This window comes from Embiotoca jacksoni, unplaced genomic scaffold (genome assembly GCF_022577435.1).
Source record: "Embiotoca jacksoni isolate LCO1_2020_lvr unplaced genomic scaffold, fEmbJac1.0.p SCAF_23, whole genome shotgun sequence".
In the NCBI taxonomy this organism is placed as follows: Eukaryota; Metazoa; Chordata; class Actinopteri; family Embiotocidae; genus Embiotoca; species Embiotoca jacksoni.
The window spans coordinates 5,483,565-5,507,730 of NW_027185374.1; the positions used below are offsets into that span (position 1 = coordinate 5,483,565).

The 24,166-nt window shown below is 40.4% G+C and overlaps 1 protein-coding gene across 4 annotated transcripts in view; it reads left to right on the forward strand.

Annotated features, from left to right (window-relative positions):
• LOC138203513 (A-kinase anchor protein 7-like) overlaps nucleotides 1–24,166 on the forward strand; it is a 41,427-nt gene that overhangs the window by 4,051 nt on the left and 13,210 nt on the right. For all 4 annotated transcript variants that reach the window (XM_069158434.1, XM_069158438.1, XM_069158435.1 and 1 more), the window contains 4 exons: nucleotides 1,589–1,749; nucleotides 4,357–4,469; nucleotides 5,139–5,185; nucleotides 5,951–6,051. In XM_069158434.1, the coding sequence (XP_069014535.1) occupies nucleotides 1,589–1,749; nucleotides 4,357–4,469; nucleotides 5,139–5,185; nucleotides 5,951–6,051 (422 nt within the window). The remainder of the gene's footprint in view (nucleotides 1–1,588; nucleotides 1,750–4,356; nucleotides 4,470–5,138; nucleotides 5,186–5,950; nucleotides 6,052–24,166) is intronic.

Below are 24,166 nucleotides of genomic sequence, written 5' to 3' on the forward strand. Positions count from 1 at the left end.
GATTGTGAAGCTGAGAAGGCTATTTATGAGCAGCACCTAGTTTTCAGAGAGTGGACTAAATTGTATGAAATATGAGCCATATAAAACACACACACACACACACACAACACTATGAAATAAGAAATGTGAACAGGTCAGGGTTCAAATGTTCAAACAAAAAAACTTTCCAGGATGAATGCCCGTGTATCAATACATTTGATCGCATAAGACGGGTCCACATTATATTGCTATATTGATTTGTTCCTCCCGCTAACGTTCATCCATGGAGGTGAATAGGGCTGATCAGCTTTTTGATGTACATGCACTCTTAAACAGACCAGGGCTGTACATCGTGTGTGTGTGTGTGTGTGTGTAACCTGTCATTTAGAACACAATAGAAAAATAATCTCCTTTGTCCTCGTTTCTCCATTTTCTTCATTATTTTCGCAGGATATAACACAATAATCATCCCCTGCTGGATTTCAATCAAACAGAGTACCCTCAAATTAATTTTACTGTCACATTTTCTCATGGACACCATTCAGTCTCTGAAGCTGCGCATCGTCACAACATCAGACAGATCAGACGGCTCGCTGCGGCAGTAAACAATCAGACTAAAGTTGCTGCTCTCAGCCGAGGCTGCGGTGTCCTGCAGTGACTGATTACCAACATGTCACGTTAGATACAGCTTCTCTCTTATCTCACAACAACCAGAAAACTGGTCATTACAGTCAGTTCACGGTTTTTGGAGGTTCAAAGGCTCGATTTGAAGGGTCGTAAAGATGGAGCCTTTTATTGTTCCAATTACAAGCAAAATAACAAGTAAATAAAAAATAGCAAGTGCCTTATCTTTTTAAATATGTCGATTCGAATAAATGAAATGAATTTTATATCTCTTGAATGGAATGGTGTAAATCAGGGTCTCCAACCTTCTTTCCTCCATCTTCTCAAAATGAGAGGATTATAACATTTATCCACACGGCTGAGCTCCACCAAACCAGCTCAATAAGCTTCTTTTATAGGAACAATAACAAATTGATACTCCACACACGTACTCAGGCAGTAGCTACCGGGTGGAGACCCCTGGTATAAACCATTTGCGGCCTAAACCTTGTTTTGTTAATGACCCTTTCAATTGGTTTTTACCTTTTGAACGCATATCTGTGAATGCCGAGTTAATTATCAGATGGTTTTGATTCACAACGATGAAATGGCCTGAAAAAAAATTATTCCTTAAACTGTGTAAAAATTCTACCACTTCATATTATTTTAGGCAAACTAAAATAAATCCCCCCCCCCCCACACACACACACACATCGACCGCTAATGGAAAAATGTCTATTTCAGATTTGGGCCTCATTCTAAATGTTTTAAAGCGTTGGAAATAACAAGGGCGTGCAGATTTTCGGGACCTGAGAACCTGGGAGTCATTTTATGTGATGACACCGATGCTTAATCTACATCAAGAAGAAGGTTGTGTCATTATTAATCACTTGATTCTCTCATTATGTAATTTGACAGGGAGGGAGAGAGGGAGGATTAAGTCATGTCACACTGATGTGCGTGTGTGTATGTCAGTGTGCACGTTCATGTGTATACTTCCTTTTAGGGCGGCGGCCATGCTGGCTCAGGTCGAGCCGTCACTTGCCGAGTTGCTGGGTGGGCGGGACCTGGTGCTGCCCTTCTCGGGGATCAGTCATTTCAAGAAGGAGGTGGTGTTTGTCGGACTGGCCGCCGGACAGCACAGACACACGCTGGACAGCCTGGCAGGTCAGTGTCGCCGTCTTGCTCTCGCTTCCTCTCCTGCCGTCGGCGCCTCTGCAAGTCTTTCACATTGGTATGCAGGTCGTAAATATTGAATGCCATTTATGTTTTAACTGTGTTTCGTGCTTTACTTTACTGGAGGATACATTGCATTATTGAACGTTAATGTGATACAACACTTGGCTTGTTGTGGCCCCCGGAGGGACTTCTGGTGTTAAGGGTCAGCTGAGGGCCCCTGCGGCTGATTGGACGGTTTAGTGTCTTTCATAAGACACTTCATTCCTTAAAACACTTCAGCAGCTGAATGCTTGCTGTGAATGAGGGCTTTGCTGTTAAAGGTCACAGATTAGACTGCTTTAGGAGATCGTATGGTACATCCTCAGGGTTGTTATTCATAAGCTGACTAGCTACCACTCATTCAAAAGTCATGGGTAGTTGAAGCGTGGTTTTAGTCCTGAAGTGACCTGAGGACCTGTGTGACCTAGATCAGAGGAAAATAGTTGAATTGTAGAAATAATTGGCAACTGCTTGGGAAGAATCGCTCTTTGTAATTGTTTAAAAGTTGTGTACTGTAAAAACGTGCAGTGTGTTGATATACATAAGCTCTAATTATTAAAGAATCAACCACCTCCACTGATTTGTTCTTCAGCGTGACCACATTGTCCTCCTTAAATCAGTGAACCTGGTCAAACAATGCTGAATTCATGGTCTTTTCTTTTTCCCGTTCTTTCTTAGTTTTATTATTACTTTGCGTGTGTGTGTGTGATATTCTTAATTTGTCCTCTTGCGTCACCGTACACACGTGGTGATGTACGCAGAAGCATTTGCGTGTATGTTTTTGTGTTGTGCCTTCAGCGACAACATTAAGCCAACATTTCTAAGAGGATTCCCGCTCCATTGCTCTCGCGACACCAACACACACACACACACACACACACACACACAAAGTAAATGAGCTCACATTTACTTAATACTCCATTTCCTATCTAACCTATCAGCTAAATTGGAAATACAAAGCGATTTCTAAAAGTAGACACGTGCATTTGTGTACGCACAACAGGAAATGAGGGATTTGGACTTATTAATGATCCACAAGGTGGTAGCTGTAAGTGTCGAGCTCTGGCAGAGATGCTCGTGTGGATGAATACATGGTAGCATACAGTGAGAGCAGTGTAATAACTGCTCCGATCCAAGCAAATGCTATTTGGCATTTTAGTGACGGCCAAGCTGACACAAATTCCAAAGGTAAATGTATCTCAGATCTCAGCTTGATACGTACAATACAACAAATGAATCTTTGAGAGATACAGCCACGCGTGTCAAGTTTCTACGTAATAACTTCTGCTGTCAAGAGTTTGAAGGTTTGATTTTCTTTGTCTGCGTTTTAGGAAGATCTTAGCAATGTAGTAATTTGAGTTGCATGGACATTTTTACTGTTGGCCATCAGATAAGAAAATAGTGATAAACCCTATTTAAAAAAACACATAGCCAAAGGTGTGATGGTGGTGGAGGTGGGTTTGTGTTGACATGCTTACAGCATACAAACAAATTAACATCACTCCACTGAAGGTTTTGTGCCTCCTCATGAGGTCCATGAAATAAATCACATTTGTCAAACAATTTGACATATTGAAAGGTCTCATTAAAATTACTAGTTTTGACCACCTTACTGTGGCATTTTTTGAAACAGATTAGAGGGGCTTTGCTTTACTGTAGTTTAATAGATTGTTCTTGAATTATGTACAAAGTATTACCAAACATTAGATGTTTTAAAATGAAGGATATTAGTAGCATTGAAGTTTAGCAGTTAAAAGCAGTACCACAGCCCAACCTCTTGTGCCGAGACAGTAAAGTCTTCATGTGGACTGAAGCTCATTGTCAGGCCTTGTAAGAGGACCATTTACAATATTTGAATTTTAACAAGCAGCATTCTTGGTCCCAGGCCTTTTAAGAGAGTCTCCTTTTTCTGAAGTTTGATTTATTTCTCCAACATGAAGGATTACTCAGCAGGAACAGACCATTACAAATAGAAAATCCACACGGGGCGAGCAAAAGGAAGGATAAGGCAGGAAGTCCGACTCTCTTGTCATCTTGTCTGCACTCTCAACCACTGTTATTGATTATACACTAACCTTTCTCTCCCTGTGGAGCTTGTCTTCTAAAAATACCTCTGTAGCTTCCCGCTGAGCCTAATCATTCGGTGTGTGTGTGTGTGTGTGTGTGTCTTTGTCGATTTATATCTGTCCTTGCAGGTTGTCTGTGTGTTTATGCCCTTGTTCGTTCATTTATCTCTCTTTTGTCGAAATGTCTATTTATTGGAGGGTTTAAATGACACTCGTTCTCCGCCATCTGCACCTTCACTGTTTGTGTCCTCTGTTATGGCTTTTATAAAAGTCAAGAAATGGGAGTCAAGATGGTTCAGTAATTGTTTACATGAAGGTTGCCCAGTTGTTTGGCTTTATTTTCAATGTTCCTTTTTCCATATGTATTATGGTGTTTTTTTTAACAGCAGTTAAGTGTATTTTTACTGTGAAAATAAAGCTAAATCGTGTGTGTGCGTGTGTGTGTGCGCGCCTGTGTGTGTGTGTGTGCGCACGCCTGTGTGTCCCTCAGAGTTGTTGCGGTGTCGCTTTGAGGAGCAGGGTCTTCTGCAAGGAGACTGTCGTGGGTTTGAACCCCACCTCACCATTATGAAGCTGTCCAGAGCATCAAAACTACGATCACAGGTATACACACTCTCACAGACACACACATTCTGGGTAGCGTGGTTTAATTGTCTTCATGCAAAGCTTCCATTTGCCGTCACAGCTTGCTTTTTTTCGAAAGCAGAACTTGCAACTGCTGCGGAGTTGCTCGTCTTTCTCTTTCTAAACATCCTTTTTATTGCCCTCACTGTGGCTGTAACGTGTCATCCAATAGTTTGATGCCAAAATATTGCTCCAGCCAAAACTACTAGTGGGAATAACTGTGGTATTTAAAAGGAGAACTGAATATATATTGTTTCATAGTTCATGATATAAGAGCTATATTCTAGTGGGATGGATTAAAGGATGCAGTTACTCAGGAGAAGAGAAAGGTATATGAGGAGAGCATGGGTATGAAAATCATAAAGATATAAATAAGAGGGTGAAGGAGGGAGAAGAAGGAAACGGATCAGGTCAGGAGGTGAGAGAGGGAGGACAATATCTATCTTCTTCCCTCCGACACTTGATGGCACTTTATCCTGCTTTGGCGCCTGCCAGGCGGTGTTCTTGTCTCCTATAGTCTGTGTGTGTGTGTGTGTGTGTGGTGTGTGTGTGTGTGTGTGTGTGTGTGTATACATATATATTTCTGTGTGTATCATAAAAAAAGTGATAAAGTTGACATAAACAGGATTTCCCCTTTGTCTCTGTCAGGGTATAAAGCGTGTGGACTCGGCCCTTTTCTCCAACTATACTAACAAGTAGGTACTTGGTTTTTCTTACAGGGAAAAATTCTTGAGCTTATAGTGCACCGACTGTGTTTTAAGGTTGAGTCAATAAGTGCAGTGGGACATTATATAATTTTACATGTTCATTATCACTTTCCTTATCGATGTCTGCATTGCATTTTTGGTCATCCAGTTGTAACTCAAGACAAAGATTTGAACGTTGGTGACGCTGTAGTTTCGTAAAATTGTTCAACACCCTGATAATGTTCTTGGCACGTGAGTGCTACTTGAACAGCGTCATATTTCATAATGTTTTGACTCTAGTTTTGTATTTATGAGATGAAAATGTACCGTAGCCCATTCCATTTATTGGCTGGCTGATTGTATTGGCCGATACTGGTCACAGATAAATTATTATCAGCCTTTATGTTGCCTGATATGTTTTTACATAATATAATGTAAAAAAAAAAAAGAAGATAGATATTTGGGGTAATTTAGAAATTTGTGTTTCTTTAATTCATAATTATTTATTTAGACAATAAAGTTAAACTGTAAAATATCCTGCCTCCATTACAAGTATTTGGTAAAGAAACATCAGCATTGGCCCAAAAATACAGCATTGGGCTTAAAAATGTTCACATCATACCATATTTAAAATGGATTGTCACATGTAGTGCTCTTTGCTGTCAAGTGGCTGTAATGACTGACGTCTGCTTTACTGTCTGCTGGAGGCACCCACGCTCCCGTCTCCGTCTCTTCTCTGTCTCATTGTCACTTTGTCTGTCTCACTTCACTCAGATTTTTTGGAGACCAGACAGTGGAGCGGGTCGATTTGTGTTCTATGTTGAAAAAGAAGCAACAAGACGGATATTACCACACTGAGACTTCACTACAGCTTGGTTAGTACGCGCGCACATGCACACGCGCGCACACACACACACACACACACACACACACACCACACGTTAGTGGGGTTTTGTGTTGGTGCGTGCTCTGTCTGGCTCTCAGGTGGAAAAAAAGAGCCACCAGAGGGCGCTGGCAGCTCAAAAACAGCCGATGGGCAGTGATCTGCTATTCATACCTGTGGGAGAAATTAGCTCCCAGCAGCATGTTTTAGGGTATTAACTGGCAAAATGTGTTGTTTATAAGTGTCTTTGTCGTTACTTAATATTCATGAAACATACCATTTTTTACATTACTTTGGAAAGGTTCGCGTGACAAAGAGTCGATGTAACTTGTGTTTTTTTTGTTATTTGTAACATTGCTGCTGGTTTGATTGGGAGGTTTCTTTCTTTTTAATAGGTTTGTAAAATACTATTAAACTCCATGTACCCAGCAGAAACTAAAGGAGTGGCAAACTGGTTGAACCAAATACCATGAGGCTACTCAAGAGCTCATTTCCATTTTACACATTACTGCCTGGTTGTTCATGACCACCCTGCCAGTTCTTAAAAAAAACTTGGCAGCGCTGTACAATTGATGCTCTAATGGCCACTGAGTGAAGTAGAACTGAAGGGCTTTGAGTTGTTGCAGCTGAGCTTCAGAAAGTTAAACAGTTTTTGTAAGTTTCCGATGAAACACAGAGATGATTGATGTGGACCTGGTACATTTTCTCTGGCTCTTCTCTGAATGTGTTGGCAGAGGTCTTTATGTCTTGGTTTGCTTTCTTTAAACGAACGGACGACGTGCTCAGTTGTTCAAGCTCATTGCATAGTGGGTAAAAACTGTTTTCAGTGTTGTATCTTTTGAGCCTTTCATGTAAAATCCTGTTGTTGTGCAGTTCATGTTACTGTGCAGCCCGACGTGAACCTGAGATGGTAGTGTTGATCACTGTTGGGATGCAGACAGACAGACAGTATGTTTGTGCTCCTAGTCCAGTGAATGCTAGGAGCTAATAGCTAATGTTGTCTGAAAACAGAGACCGGCTTCGGAGGATTTACTTTTAGTGTTTCAGTTTTGTCCGTCCACCAATAAAACAAATTGCCATAATTAGTTATTTAACTGCGACTTTGTCATCCATCACTGCTGCAGAGAACCTCACAGGGATTTGAGATCCAAAAACCGTGGAGCTTTGTGGCTGTTGTGAACTGTGAGATTCTGTGAAAATAGCAAACGGTTTTCTAATGATGTGTGTGTGAAAGAGATGTCGTCATTTAAACTGCTCCTAAAAACACAACACTCTCTGGAAAGTAGCTTAATACTTCTGAAATATCTTACCAGTAATGTAACACGGTTCACTGAGACTTTTTTTTGTCTGGATCAGCTATGTAGGAGATTTCTTAAAACACCTTTGATGTGTTTTGAACTCTAACTGATCCTCGTTTTTGTCTTGAGAATCTCTGCTTTGAACTACTCGCTAGTGTGGTCTGTGGTTGTATTCAAACCAGTCCTCTGATCATCACAGCCCAAAGAGCCGACAGACAAACCAAAGATTTGTCAAAAAAACTTTTAATGTTGTGCCATTATGACTTAGAATTATATTAATATTCTTGAAGTACTGCACAAAATGTAGAAACAGTGACATGATAATTAACTTTTTTTAAACGTCAGTACGTTTCTCAGTGTGAAAACACTTTGAGCTATAGTGATTTCCTGTGGACAAAAACAAATAAAAACATACGGCAGCACATTTATGTGATGTATAATTGTCTTCCTGGATCACCAGTAGTCACACACACACACACACACACACACACACACACACACACACACACACACATAAAGTGTTAAGCACCAGTGTATCATGGATTGACTGAGACTTCACTGTGAAAGAGCTATACTAATTGCTGTGTGTGTGTGTGTGTGTGTGTGTGTGTGTGTGTGTGTGTGTGTGTGTGTGTGTGAGAGAGAGACAGAGAGAGAGCTGTCAGCTTGAGTGGAACTCGGCTGTCACAATGTTTTGTGGATCACTGGGTTGTCTGTGCGAGACAGAGTGAGTGTGTGCGTGGGAGTGACACCGAGCAGAGGGATGTTTACCTCACATTTCACATCATCAAAAAAAAAAAAACTTCTGCTTTTATCAAGTGGTTTTCCAAAACAACACATACATATTTAAAATGTGTGAACATGTAAACAGAGCACCGCATCCACTTGTCTAATATGATGCAGCAGTGTTACAGTGTGGAGGGTTTGGGTGCAAAGTTATAATGCCGGCTAAAATGTTGTACTAAGCTACAATTTGCAACCCTGATATACAGCATGAAGATAATCTGTACAGAAAATGTTACCTCCTGTAAAGCATAAAAAATAATGTAATCTCGTTGTAATTTTATTCATAAAGAAATTTAAACTATTTGTGGTTAGTAAAAATAGTTTCATGTATTTTCACTCCAGGATTTGCAGAATTCTTTTTGTGAATGCTGCGATCAGAAATGGTTGATTTTGCAGAAGGTTTTTTCAAGTATTGCAATTCAATTTTCAGAGTTTGATGTGTAATTGCCAAAAATAGCAAGTCACAGCAAAAAATGTGTATAGGTAATCCGTTCCTTTGATAATAAGCATACTCTATGAATGTTTTAGTATATATAAATATTTTGTTTTGTAAAGAAAAATCCTAATTAGTGACAAAGCTTTACAAAACAGTCCGTGATGGTGATATGGAATATATAGGCTATATCCTCTGTAAAAAAAATAAAATAAGCGCCTTTAATGCTTTTTAAATGAATTCAACACGGATGTATGCGCAAAAACAAAGTGCGATCTCTCAGGAAGGCGGTAGAAAAGAGAAGAAACTACAATGTTCTGGCATGTGGTTTGTTTGGATGATGAGAGTTTGAAGAGCTTTGCTGACTGTAGATGACAAGTTATTTTTGTGGTAAAGCAAGTCTTGTTTGGAAAGGCTCACTTTGTGCCATAACGCTTGCAGCAAACTTTCTACTGGGTACCTTTTACTGCAGGAATATTGCAAAATAGCAAGCACCCTCAAAAAGTGTGGCGATTGTTTGAATTCACAAAAATCATTTAAATTGCAAGATTGTGATTCCCTGGAGGGACTGACTAACGGTTAATACAGTTTAATACTTCAGATCCTCCAATTCTGTCGCCAGCAAAAAAGTATTTTCTGGCTACTTTGTCAAATCCAAATAAATCGAGCAACTTGTGACTTTGTTTACTGTGTAGCCAAACAAGCACCTTGTTTTTCATTCGTGAAGCTGTTATCAATTAGTTATAATTACAAACAATATATTACACGCATGCACTTTGGCATTGACAAGTAGTTTGAATCTAATGTGGGACTCTAACTAATAATAAAAACAACAATAGAGGGGCAGTTACAGCATGTAAAAGCTTTTAATGGCTTTTTCTCCATCCTGATTTCTTTGTTTTTGTGTTCTAAATGAAAGGAATAAATGGTGAAAGATGTTGTGCTGTCCACTTGTTTAGACAGGTGGCAAATGTGTAGAAGTCAGAGCTAAGACGCTGAAACACTCTCAAGGATCTTTTCATTCTCTTTAAACACACTGCTTTGGTGCAATGTGACGGGAATGTAAGCAAAGAAGCTGGGATAAATAAAAAAGGATATGTTGACAGGTGTTGATAATCATTCACCTTGTCATTAGTCGGTGCTTTTGGAAAATGTTTGTAAGAGATTTTTTTTTTAAGTGGTTTTATTTTACTCAGCCTGAAATAAATGTTGTTTTTTTTCCCCGAGAAGGACCAGTTTCTTCTTAACGAGTATTTGAACTGGCAAAGAAAAGAAAAGCCAGCGTATCATGGTTTTGTCACGTCCTCTCATGTTTGTGTTTTCTTCTGGACAATCAGATGGTGTTTCTAGTTGATCTGCGGAGGCAATACTGTACAGTAGAATGATAGTAAGAGCTGCCATCATAGCATGTTGGTATTTACATTCACACCTACAGGTTTACATACAGAAACACTCAGTGTATATTATACAGGTATTAATGCACGCATACTGAAGCCCACAGACACAGATACACACCAAATCACAGCACTATGGCAGCACACGCACATGGACAGATGAAGGTGATTTGTTGCACTGTGACCTTTTGGTATTTTATTGAGATAATGTCACTCACTTCTGCACAGACTGTGCTGCGTATTTCTTTTCCCTGTAAAAACGAGTCTTTGGCAGAGATTACGTTTCACTTGCCAGCCAAACAGCCAGATGACGCAGTTTGCTGATTTGCATGCAAGTGGGCTAATTTCTCTCAAAGAGAAATATTGAATCAGGAAGCTTTGATATTCGAACGATGAAACATGAGGAGTGTTTAACAGTCGTCAGGGGTTATCGATGCCTTAAACATTAAAAGTATTGGGAGAGTAACATAACTCAGGGTTTTGTTGGGTTGAGTTTGGGTTTTTTTCTACGTCTTCTGGCTTGCAGAGCCCATAACCACTCAGTTGTTTTCATTGCTAAAAGAAGGTTTTCTGCAGTACAGCGGAAAAAATCTGATAAATCAATTCTACAAAAATCTCAGAAAAAGCAATTTAAGAAAATACAGCAAACACTTGTGTTACACTTAATTGGTTCTTGACTGCAGATCATTTGAATGTTCCCCTAATTGTTTCACTCTCTGTTCCAAGATACATTTGTATGGCTGTCCCTACTGCTTGAGGATCTTTTTTTTTTACTTTAAACAGCAGTGATCAGTGTCCTCGTTCAGCTGGAAGCGCTTAAACTTTTGGATGTGTGGAGAAATGAAAACAAAAACCAATGAGCCCCAAATGTACTGAATGCTCTGTCTGTTTCTGCTTTTAAAGCATCCTGTTTGGAAAGATTGGCACACCCCTGCTGGCTCTGTTTTCTAATAATTAATTTGATTGGATAGACTCTCTCACCTCTCTTCCTTTCCTTTCTTCTTCTCTGTAATAAATTAGCGTGAGAGAGTTTATGAATGGCTAAATCATTAGAGAGAGCATCTGAGTAGGGCCTTTGTAGCGTATATCCATCTTCATGGCGCGGACGCATTGCCAGCGTTTGTTTGGTGGTCCCATTTGAGCACAATTCAAGCTTAAGCAGCTTCATGGCCTGAAAACGACAGAATTACACAATTGAAGAAATGCTTTTCAGGGGAGGAAAAATTATTGTTACAAAAACTAATTCAATAAGTCTCGATTAAATGTCCATAGGAACTCTCAGCATGCAGTGGCACCAGCGGGCCTGATGTAGTGTGTCCTGCTTAGATCGCAATTATGAGCAACAGTGTTGGGGAAAAAAAGAGTTGGAGATACTGTATCTCCCACTTCGTGGAAAGAACTACCAATAAAATGTTGGGAAATGGCAGCAAGGCCCTGATCACTGGCATTTCCTCGCTGATTAATTACATAATGCTGGTTCTGCCAATTTAAAAGGAAACATACACAGTTTGTTTAGTTTCAGCTGTAGACTAATTTCATGAGTTAATGAAGCACACCAAATACACCGCTCCAAACACTGACTAATTACAGGCAACTTAATTGTTTTCACGTCCTTCACATTCTTCGAATATTTCTAAAATGCAGCAGTACTTTACCACCTTAAATTTATACTTTTGAGACTTTGACTGCATTGAGTAAGTTGTTTCATGCCAGTCAGACGACACAGTATCAGCCTTATAATGGTGCAATAGTAGGACGATTGCTTGTTTTATCCAAGCAGATACCAACCATTGCGTTTGTGAACTGCCGTTTTGAAACCTCAAGTTCAACAATTTGGCAAAAGATCACATTCCTTCTCCGACGACAACCACAAGACGGCACTCTTTCAGGCACAACTGAAAATATGGTGAAGACAAATAACAATGATGTTGTCAGTGCTGCCAGGTGACCACTCATCCCCCTTCTTAATGAGCTGTGTATTTCAATGAAGCTATGAAAAATGGCAAGCTGCTGTATGACTGGTCTGAGTCCAGAGTCCTGTCTCTTGGCCAAGTTACAACAAAAATGTTTGCCCGGATGACTGCTGAATCTGACAGTGTCTACATCAAAAATAAAAATGTCAAGTAGTCCATTCTTGGCACTATACATCAAACAAGACAACTGCCAACAGCATCTGTAGGATCTTAAATATGTTCCAGCAGCAAGAAGGCCCTGCCAGCACTTCTCAAATATTGACAAAGCAAGAACAGTAAAGCTTTTCCAGAATCCGCTTTTCTCATGTCAGTATCTACATCTGTAGTGAGTACGGCAAAAAATAAGCTCCTGACAACTTGCAATAGTGAACGCTAAGAGGATAGAAGCAGTGCGAGAGAGAGATTAAGGAGATGAAAAAGGACAGAAGAGGGATATAGAAGAAGAAGCAACAGTTACTGAGTAGATAAGAGGCTGGAAGGACAAGTGAGACAGTTTGAAAAGGATAGAGCAGAGAATAAAAGTGATTAAATGAGAATGATGAATGCTTGCGGGAAAACCAAGGAGAAGGAGGCGAGGCTTGCAGAAGCAGTAGAATTAGATAGTGAGGATGAGAAGGGCAGACCGGACGGCCAGACAGACGGCGAGAGAAGATTGAGAGTCTGAGTGAAGGTGACATTAAGCAAACGACCGAATACAAGCTGGATTTTAGAGGCAGGCTGAAGCCAAGATGGGTCAAACGAAGAAGCAGTCAGATGATGCAATGATAAGAGAGGGAGAATAGTAGCAGTATGACAATACAGACAGGAAGATTGGATAGGGTTTGGAAAGGGAGAATTACCCCCCAGGATGTCTGCATCATGTGATGAAACTCAACTCAAGTGAGCTCAAATATTTTTCTCCCTCATTTTTCTCTAAATATCCAACACTGGTTCTTTGTCTTAACATTTCATGAATGTATTGAGATGATATCCGTCCGACACTTTAATAGAACTGACTATTCGGAAACTCATAACGCTGCAACCATAGACTGTCTGTAACAGTGGATGGGTCCGAAAAGTGCGGCAAATGTGGAAATGCCTTAAACTGCAATACCACCGGAGCTAGGGGTTGGCTCCAAAAAAGCCTCCGGCTCTATATACTTCCATTCAACTTCTTTCATGAAATACAAAGTCAACAAATTTTTTTTCCACAAGTCATGTGGTGTAATTCGCTAAAGTCCTTCCTTCGTATTTAGTTTTCTGGTGGTCCATCTGAAAATAATTCCATCATTAATTAGATATTAGGCCGGGTCAGAACCGCCCATCGTTCCTCCCCAGTTCACTGGTCACTTCCTGCTCCAAAAAAAAAACAAGATGGTGGCAGCCAAAATCCGAATGTGAGGCTTCGGAACTGCAGTTTTCAAACCAATGGGTGACGTCATGGTTTGTAGCGCTTGGCCGCAACATACGAAAATAATCAGAAGTATTAAACACTCAGTTTAGAATTGGTTTTACCTGTAGGTGTACATGTCCAGTTTCTAAAAAGCACCGAGTTGAAATAATGGTAATTTAGCATAATTGACACGTTTCCATTAGAAAATACAATCAAGAAAAGACAGTTATATAAATAATACAAACAACCTCAAGCTGTTACAGCAGTGAACATAACGGAAACATCCCACAGCCATATACTGCATGATTGAGTCAGAAAGGCTTTGACAACCTCAGCAGTCTGGATGAGCAAATAAAAATACCATCAGCAATCATATATAAACCTGCAAGTAGCTCAATGGTCAGTCTGTTGGTGTGCGAGTAAACGCTGATGAAGCATGAATGTTTGTGAAACATGCTGCTTTACATTTGTGTGTGTGTGTGTGTGTGTGGTAGAGGGAGGGATGTGGTAATTTAGAGAGGCAAACAGGCTACATTACCAGCTGAAGCAAAGCAAAGTTATGTGGTGTTTCTGGTTGTCTTAATAGAAAATAAAAGTGCCAGTTCACAGTTCAATTTGAAAATCTCTCCTGCTGCTGAGCTCAAAATACCAACAATGGAAACACAACATTTTACACTACAAGCCCATTTGGTTTTGTGTTAAAACTTGGCTGAAATGTGTAAAGCTTATGAATAATCTTCTTCTTTGTCAGTTGGATTAAAAGTCCTAGACTTTTTATGTGTGCCATGTGTCAGGCTTCTGCTCTTGGTGACAGCTGGATGAAAAGCAGTAATCTATATGGAAAATGTGCACCTCGGTGACAAACAGTTCTCCTCCGCCTTGAAGTGAACATTTGAAGCAGCAAATAAGGATAAAAAAGGAAATGAAAAACCGAGGGGTAGAGAGCTGTTGTTATATCATTGTTTGTCTCTTATAGCTTGAACACGGGTAGTTTATTAAACAGGCACTGACTTTCAGTGTGTATGTGGTGATCATGGATAGACAGACAACCTTGGTTTAATTTGATATTTTAAATGCAAAAATCAATGACCAAATATTGATTTTAGTCCGAAATAAATACATGTTAAAAGAAGTAAACAGTGACCTGCAGTAGTGTGTAGCTACATCTGTTCACATTGCTGTCGTTGCTGTGGGAAATCCATAAAAACAATTGTAGTTGAAGTGCTAAAATGCCTGGCGTGTTACACAAAGCCTCCACATCACTGTATTTGTAACATACACACGTGTCTGTGTGTTTTTGTTCTCGCACATCATGGCTATTGCTTCATTTGATGTTCTGTTAGCATGTCTATAGTTCATTATTCGTATATACAATTATTACAATAAACAGTCGGCCACACCACCGGAGCAGATTGGAGTCGCTGTCATCTGCAGCATGCAGCCATTTTATTCTCTTTGTGTTCATAACATGTCTTGTGACCGGATAAGTATCGAGGCACCATGTGTTGATCTTCAGCTAAACAAAGTCAACACTGTTGCAGTGTTTTCTTTAACCATCGGCCTCCCTCTGCATTGTGTGGATTAAGCTGAAGATGGCTCTGATACAAGTTCTCACAAGATCATAGAACAGGAATTTCTGACGTGTTCATTTGCAACTGTTTTAGTCGAACATGCAGGAAAGGAAAGAGATAAAGTCAACAGAATACATGTTGTTTGGATAACAAGTGGCGAACAACCGTGATGTCACCCATTGGACACTGATCGGATTGGAAACCCAAGGGCACTACGCCTCCCTCCGCACTGGCCTAGCTTTTCAGACCAAGAGGCCACACCCACTTTTATAGGGATAATAACAATAACCCGATTAGCCCAACATTGAAAAGCACGAAGGATTTAGTCTGTATCTGTGTCGATGTTCACATATGGTACAGTGTAACCGACAGGCTGTAACAATCTGCCCTCATCAATGACAACGCTCAAGCCCCACAAATAGCAATCATCACAGCTGTGTGTGTGTGTGTGTGTGTGTGTGTGTGTGTGTGTGTGTGTGAGAAAGTGGCAGCTGTGTGGTGAACACTGCGGTTGGAGACAGGCCTCCACTGTCCAGTCACACAGCTGAGGTCAGTGCACAAACGCTCTGCAACGCATGTGGTGTGTTTGCGTTTCTTTATTCACCTTCCCCGCACCCCCTCGTGTGTTATCCTCCATTACGACGAGGAGAGACGTGTTTTTAACTACACCCGCTCCGTCAGGTTGTCCACATGCGGCTACAAGAAAAAAGCATCCGGGGAGCCGGTGGAGTGTCGGTGCTTACTCAAGGATTTATTAGCAGAGCCTCTGAGGGGAGCTGTCAAGGGGGCTTCAACAAAAGACCTCTGGTTGAAAAGCTGTCTCTAATCACCTTTTCTACCCGCATCATCATTTTAAACGGCGCTCCACGGGCGACAAAACGCTTAGACATCTAGAAATAATTGATTGTTTAAAGATGAATAAAAAACATCTCTAATTTGTGATGGATTTCTTTATCTTTACAGTGATATAGTTGTTCCAACATTTATTCCCACACATCCGGGGTTTTTCTCCTGAATTCTTTTAACAGTTAATGCCTTGAATACGTCCATGCATTACTTCCTGTACAAAATACATATGATGATTCATTTTTGAGTAATTTTCCTCGACCCATTCAGCTGAGATTTTAGGTTCCGAGAAGATGTGCGTCCTCTGGATGTGGAGGTTCACCAGTCCGGGCTTTGCTATGTGATGATTCCCTGCTATAGGGAATGCTAGATAAGCTGCTGTTAGTTGCAGAGTGCTGGTTGGCACGCAGAGCTGGACAGTTGCCTCCACATATGTGGATGTAGTTTCTTCAGCTGCCTGAATAAAGTGTGACTTCCTACAGAGAAAGTGTAACCGGAATCAAGGATGTCCTGGTTATGTTTTCTGTGGCCCTAGAATAGCTCAAATATAATAAGTGTGGTGATCAGCATTTTATAATCAAGAGTTTATGTTGAAACACATGTATTTCATTTATTATTTTTGGTATCGAGAATCAGTTTCAGTGGTAAATTTCTGGTGTCTTGACGTCCTTACCGGCTGACGTCAGACAAAGCTGTGATTTTTTTTTTTATTATATTTTTTTTCAAACACCAGTGATTTTGAAGTTGTCATCTGTATCCTAAATACAATCTGTTATACTCCTTTGTATCTGATACAAAAAAGCATTATAGAAATTCTTATCCCAGGTCACAAGAACTATAGTTTGAGTATTTAAAAAAAAAAAAATCCTCACTTTTTGAAAGTGAGAGAAGCAAGAAAGAATTTGTCATTTTGGCTACGACTTAAACTAATAGTCAGTTATGAAGTGCTACTGAGTAATGTTCTGTCAATCAACCAGATGCAGTTAACGAACGCAAACTCATTCAAGGTAGATTTTGAACCAGCCCACCCACCACTGCATTGGGTTGGGTTCCCACTCTAGCATCTATTATTAATTACATTTGCAGCGTTTTTTGGGTTTTTTTTTTAATGGCTGCAGCATGTGTGATAACACTGAGTGTAGTGAATGTAAATGGAAACCTGGTGACGTGCCATTTCTCGACCCTCACCTTGCGAGGTCGTTACTCTTGACCATTGAACAAAAACCATACTTGACCTCAGAAATGACCAAAATTGTTTTTGCAGTTTTAAAAAAAAAAAAAAAATCTATATTTGAATGCCTCAAAATACCACTACACGCCCCATAAATAACAAACATCTGCGCAGGAGCAGGCTGCAGCTGCCGGCTATTCAACAACCATTATTGAAGCCACAGTGACGAGAGGAGGTGGAGCTTGCAGCCCCCACCCCCTCCCCCCTTCCTCCTCCCACACACACACACAGAGTAGTGTCTACTGTCTCCTCATATGCTGCTCCTTTTTTCTCATCCACATGCTTGCCGCATGCTCGCAATGTCTCTGTCTGAATCATACACTTGCTCATATGGCACAGCCCACCTCCTCCGTCCCCATCTAGTAACACACATGTACACTTTTTTATTTCATCCATTCCTGCCCCTCCTCCACCCACCCCACTTCAAACACACAAAAAAAAAATACTCTTTTTGTCTCCCACACACACACACACACACACACTATCTCTCTCTCTCTCTCCAGCTTTCCTAATCTCTCCCACTCCCTCTCTCGGCTACACACACCCCTCCTCCCTGTGTCAGTGCAAAGTAGAGCAAGGAGCCACTCTTTCATGTTTTTTCCAGCGTCTGCAGCCTAGCTCTGTCTTCTTCGGGCTGCACGGAGAAAGAAGGGAGGGTGTCTTTCTTTTTTTTTTTCTTTTTTTTTTTTTTCTTTTTTGCCTCCATCCTCACCAGGTTTGTCTAAACGAGTGACACAGAAGGCAAGACGAGAGGATAAAGAGGGGGAGAGCCAGAGGGGAAGAAGCAGGACTCTGGCTCCATCTGTCTGTCTTAGAACAAGGGGCTGAGGGAATAGAGGGGTAACAGCGGGGCGAGGGGAACAGGAGGAGAGGGAAGGAGGCGCCATGGGTCAACTGTGCTGCTTCCCTTTCTCCCAAGCTGAGGAAAAGATCAGTAAGTGTCTCCTGCTCCCGTCTCCGTGTGTGTGTGTGTGTGTGTGTGTTGTTGTTGGAGAAACCAATTGGACTCAACGGTGCTGTCTGCTGGGAGAGACTGTGTGCATGCAGTGTAGGAAGATCATGTACACCATGTGTGTCAGCTGTCTACACAAGAGCACACATGCATGTTTGCATGAGATGGACAGGGAGTGTTTGTGAGAAAAGAGTGTGACCGTGTGCCGTCTAGTGCTCTGTGTTCATGTATTTGTGGAATAATGGGGATATTTCAGCAGTGTAATTCAGTGTAATTGCTCTGTGGCACAGCCACAAAGCCACACTGACAGCTTCAGATGAAATAGTTGCCTTGTTAACAGTCACTGATGAGTCTCCTAAGAGCCCTGTTGTTGTAAATATCAACTGTAGGCTGTAAAGTTCTGCTTAAAATCTCATACTGATTAGATTGATACCTCTTCGACAATAAAAACTTAAAGGGACACTGTGGAGTTTTATTGTAAACTTAAATCTATATTTACATTCAGTGTTTATCACCAGAAATCAGTGTGTATCCTTGAAGCCCCACGGAATAATTTGTCTTCCTCATAGACCAGTTTTGTAAAACAAATATTTGAGTTGTCTTTCGCACGAGCCTGTTTGCTTGCTTTCAGTTTTCTTTGCCGCCTTTGCAGATGTATTCGCATGTTTGTTTTTTTAATCTTTGTTCCTTCCACCAACAGTTGAACAGCAGAGTAGCGTGAAAGCGGCAGCAGGTTATTAATTGCATGCCAATGTTCATGTGTGTCCTTGTGCACACGAGCCAAAACAAAACAGGGATTGTACTCCAAAAACAATTATTTCCCCACAGTGTCACTCGAGATCAAAAACTCCACAACATATCTTTTAAATAGTAGAGCATTGGTCTGTAAAGAAAAGTAATGAATGGAGAACCAAACAAAGGAAGTCACAAAGTAACTTTGTCTTTTTGGTTTTGTGTATGTTGATGCAGTTCAGGTGTCATTTGTCTGATCAATGTAAATATAGTCGTTTTTATCCTTTTTTTTTAATCACTATTTTCAGAATACATTTGGGAGCATTGAGGGAACCACCTCCGTAATTAGTGCTCACTGTGTTGCTTTAACAAAAGCACTCAATAGCCCGCAGGCTAAATATCCCCTCCAACATGTTTTTAAGGCACATAAAAAAAAAAAAAAACACTTTGAATAATAATTTTCGTGAAATGGTTTCTCAACTATGTTCACTTACTCGTTAAGCAGTCTTCAATTTCATTTTGTTTTATTCAAGTCTTGATATTCATAAGATATTTTTTGTGTTTTAAGTACCAAAAAACTGTCTCAATATAGTTTTACATCATTTTTTTTTTTTTTTTTTTTGCATCTCTCTATCTCGAACAGGCTGCTTTGTGTCTTTAAGGCTGTGGAAGGCCTGAGATGCAATGAGCTTGTGACATCACAAACTTACAGAACTCCAAACAGCTTGTTTAAAGAAGCAGCTGCTGGACATTTCTCTGTGGACTGAGTGTTTTGACACTTTCACAGTATTCATAAAGCACCTCGATCTGCTTTATAACCAGAAAATAAATGTAACCGTCCCTTTCTACAACATGGGACCTTTAAGGAAAATCTGAATATCCAAACATTTTTAATGGACAAGTTTCACCGTGGGCTACAACACTTCTCCTTCAGTAACGAGTCTAATCTCATTGTACGCAAGTTGGAGGTTTCAAGGCTCTCGCAGTTTACTTCATACTACATATTGACTTTTTGTGATGTCACTAAATCTTACTCACAATTTCACATCCTAAAAGCAGATTTAAGGTAATTACAGGGAAAATTTCTCCTTTCAGCAGACGAATATGAAAACAGCCCTGTGTGGTGGCAAGCTCTGCAAATCAACCTTAAGAATGAAAGTCAAATATCTGACGGAAGTAACAATAAGCGAAACATATATTGATTGGAGGGCGACTTTAAAATAACTTGTAAATGACTCTGGGGATATCATCCGACCTTCCTAGATATCCATCTACACAAACCACAACTTTTCCTGGAAGAGAGTTTGTTGGAGCACCAACGTTATCGAACACGTTGTTCTATGATATCTGCGGTCAGTTAAATGAATGGATATGGATAAATATCAAAAGTACAAGCACACATTTTCAACAAGATTACAGCGACGAAGAAAGGAAACCGGCTGATCATCATCAGTTTAGAAATTCAATGAGCTCTGGAGGATAATTACCAGTGCAGCTTGTGGTTTGATTACAGCTTTCTCACTCATTGTTCTGCCGCTGTCATGTCGGTTAATTTGCATTTTGGGTGAATGTACAACTTTGTGCTTCTTTGTTTTGTAGAAGATCTAGACTTTCTATTAGGTAACAATAAAAGATACAAAATCTCTGATGTGATGAAATACCATTTTACTCATGTTCATTATTACTAACTTTTTCTTTTAAACCGCATCAGACATTCTTGTTGAACGCTACTACGAGATGTCTGCTGTCCTAACATGAGCTCACGCGCCGTTTTTAGCAGCGTTACAAGATTAGCTAAAAGGAAGGCTTCCGTCAGTGGTGCTAGATTTCAGGGTTTTCCCCGTAGTGTTAGGGAGAGTAAATTGAATCTATAACTTGTTTGTCCCAGTTTTCATTCTAGTGCAAGAAATTGAAATTGATCTTATTTAGATAGAACATCTGCGCTCTATGCAGCTGCCTGGAAAAACATGTTCAATGGAAGTAGAGTATGTGGTTATATAATGTTCTTTTCTGCGGACACTTGGATGGTTGGTTAACGGTAGGAGATTGAGCACGTCTGCATATTGTCATAATCGTCACGGTTGGATAATTACACAGTGTTGTTTGGATTAATGATTAGACGGAAACAAAGTCATAAAATGAACCAATGATTTGTAGCTTGTGCGAAATGTATTTGTGCGTGCATGTACAAGACCTTAATCATGCCGATCACAAGTCATAAAAGCAGACTTTGACACACACACACAGGTTTACTGTGCGTGGGGGTTTGTGTGCTCTTTTGTTGCACTGGTTGAAGACTGCGTGCACTCTCTTCCTGCTTCGGTTTTCTCTTCCTCCCTCCTGTGTTTTCCCCTATGTGTCCCTCTCTCGCTCTCTTTCTCTGCTTGCAGCTGCATTGCTATAAACAGTCGAGCCACTGTGCCCTACTTCTGAGTGCAGAGGGATGGAGGGAGAAGGGGAAAGAGTGATGGAGGGAATGACGACTAATGAGGGGAGAAGGAGGGAATGGGCTTCAAGAGAAATGGCGATATTGAGATGGAGTCGGACAAACGGGGAGTGTCTACTGCGGGGCAGATGCCTGTGATGGGGTGACAGTCATGAGCGCAGCAAGACACGTGTGTGTGTGTGTGTGTGTGTGTGTGTGTGTGTGTGTGTGTGTGTGTGTATGTGTGTGTGTGTGTGTGTGTGTGTAAAATTATTCAACCATGACAGATATGACAAGCTGATTAACTGGCGTTCACAGTCACTGCAGGTGAAAAACACATACAATACAAACAAAACCTAACAACATGAAATGCATATAAATGTAACTTAAAAAAATATAGCTCGTCACAATGTTTTTGCCCAGCTCACAAAAAGCTAGAAAAGATATCTGCAGCTTTTGCTTGAATAAACAGCATAAAATGTTGAAAAACGACTAATTGATTTTGATAATTTATTTAAAAAATTGTTTACCGTGTAATTTAAATCTTCTCATTTTAATTCTCTTCATTGTTACGCAAGTATATCCAACGCCTTATGGATGGCCATGCGGGGTGTGATCTGCATCAAACAATTCAACAATTAGTTGATCAATAAATTATTTGCATCGTTAAATTAATCTAAAACTGTTTTTATAAGCAAATAATCGCTGTATTTATATATAAGAATTTCAGTGAACAAATGCTGAATAATTGCTGGTTTCAGTTTCTTAAATGTGAACATTTCAGACTTCTTTATCTGATAGTAAACTGCAGATCTTTGGGTTTTAGATTGTTGGTTAGACAAAACAAGACATTAAGATGTCACCTTGGGATGCAGGGAATTATAATGATAATTTTTTTTCTCTATTTCTTTATATTTTAGAAAACAAACCACAAATAAACTAATAATTGCCAGTTTAATCAATAATAAATCATTTAGTTTTGGCCAATCAAAATGAGATTGTTTCTCTCTTGCCCCATGGCCCCAACTTTCCACCAAATTCATCTGAAACATATAAAGTCCTTCTTAAGGTTTCCTGCCAAATATCAGACAAATAAAGTGATAAATGGACTGAATCAATGATAATTACTCCGTTCCATCATAAAGCTGCCGACACAATCCACTAACTAAATTGCGTTGTAATGAGCCGTTGCCTTTCCATTCCCTCACTTTAGCTCTGAGAGGTCATGATTGTTTATCCCAACTCTCCTAGTTTGTTAAACTCTTCTCGTGTCACCTCCGTCAGCAGCTTCTCTGTTCAGTATCCATTACACCGAATACAATTTACAGATATTTCAAACACTTTGCCATTAGGCAGTTATTACTTGGACTGTGTGGTTTATTTTTTCTTTCCAATTATTTAACCCTTCAGAGTGACACAGGAATAAGTAAATGAAGGTTGGTTCAGTCTCTGGTTGACCACCGTGAGCTCTTCGCCTCCATTAACTGTGTAACAAACGGCACAGGAATGACCTTGAACTGACAAGTCTTCCTGCTGTTTGCACAACCGTGGTATCACAAAATAAGAGCTGTTAAAAATTCAGCTGTGTTTGTATTGGTGAGCTGTGCTGGTGAAGACAGCAGACACCACATGTAATGAAGAGGGGGAGAGAGAGAGCTGAGAACAAAACAGAGGAGGAGAGAGATGTGGAGGGAGTCCAGGGGGAGGAGATGCAGCACTGCTTAATTCATCCTCTTTTCTTTTTTTTCCTCTTATTCAGTCTTCTGAGCCAAGTTTTCTTCTCTTGTTCTGTTCTGTTTAAACTCCTTCCTGTTGCACTGCTAAGCACTCAGCAAATGTAAAAACACTGAAATATTCACATTCTTCCGTCATGTTTTAAGATCCCTGTGTGTCCACATAAGTTTGAGTGTTACAGCCAACGCCGGCAGAGTCGGGCTGGGTCACTGAGCAGAAAAAAAGTCCTCCCTGAGTACTGACTGCTTTTGCCTCGAGTCGGGTTTTGACAGAGGGGAGTGAGTCACTGCTGGATTTACATTACGGCACACAGGCCTTGAGGCTCGGACTCATTTTTATGATATGAAGACAATTGGAAACAGCTCAGTGTCTACTTTTTTAAGGTGCAATCAATAAGAGACGCTCGCTTCCTCAGTGCTTTGTGTCCCTACTGTCTCTGGATCTCAGCCAGTGTCTCTGTTTTGGCCGGACACCGTTTAAACCAAACTGTCTCTGCTTTTTAGAAAGATTCCCAGCATATATTAAAGCTGTAGCAGGTAGCATTTCAGTGTTTATGTACTAGAAATAAACTGGTTTAGTGGCAAAGGCATGGGCATGTGACTCCTTGTGTTGCTTTGATTTCCTAACCCTGAAAGCACACCACACTACTTTGCTGTAACAGTGGGCTTGTGCTGAACCAGTTCGTGGCTTCTTATGTTGTTGTAAGTTAGCTAACAGACTCAGATGTGATCTGTTGTGCTGTCACATCAGACGAGAGCCCCAAAAGATGTCAAATCAAAGTGGAGTATTTTTTTCTAGCTTGTTGTCCATCCACATTAGAAAGGCCGGGCTGGTCGTTTGATTTGCCGTCAAGCAGCACTCAGACGCGACACACCTGTCCAGCTGAGGTACTTATCCAGAGACGGTTTATTAATTGTAGGTGGGGGTCGACACATCACCAGTTTGGAGAAGCAGGCATCACGGAAGCTAATCAATGTACTGCTGTGTAGGGGGTCAGCAACAAAACAACTTGTAGTCACCTTGAAAAAGGCCCCTCTAAAACAATCAATATCAATTTAAGTTTGTTATATTTACAATACGTACCTCGCAACCAGACAGCGCTTTTTGAAGGGGAATCAATAAACATTATGTTTTGGTTTAACATGTTTAAGTTAAATAGGCCATTACAGCTCAAATATATAATTTTGTTCCCACATTCATACAAAAGTTAGAAATTCAAACCATTAACAGCTGATCTGCTGGATTTCTCCTCTTGTAGTGACGTTGCTTTGGTGTCATCGTGTTTACATTAGTGGGACAAAATAAATGTACTCTTATTTTTGAATGAGCTGTCCTTGTTCTGTATCATGTGAAGACACAC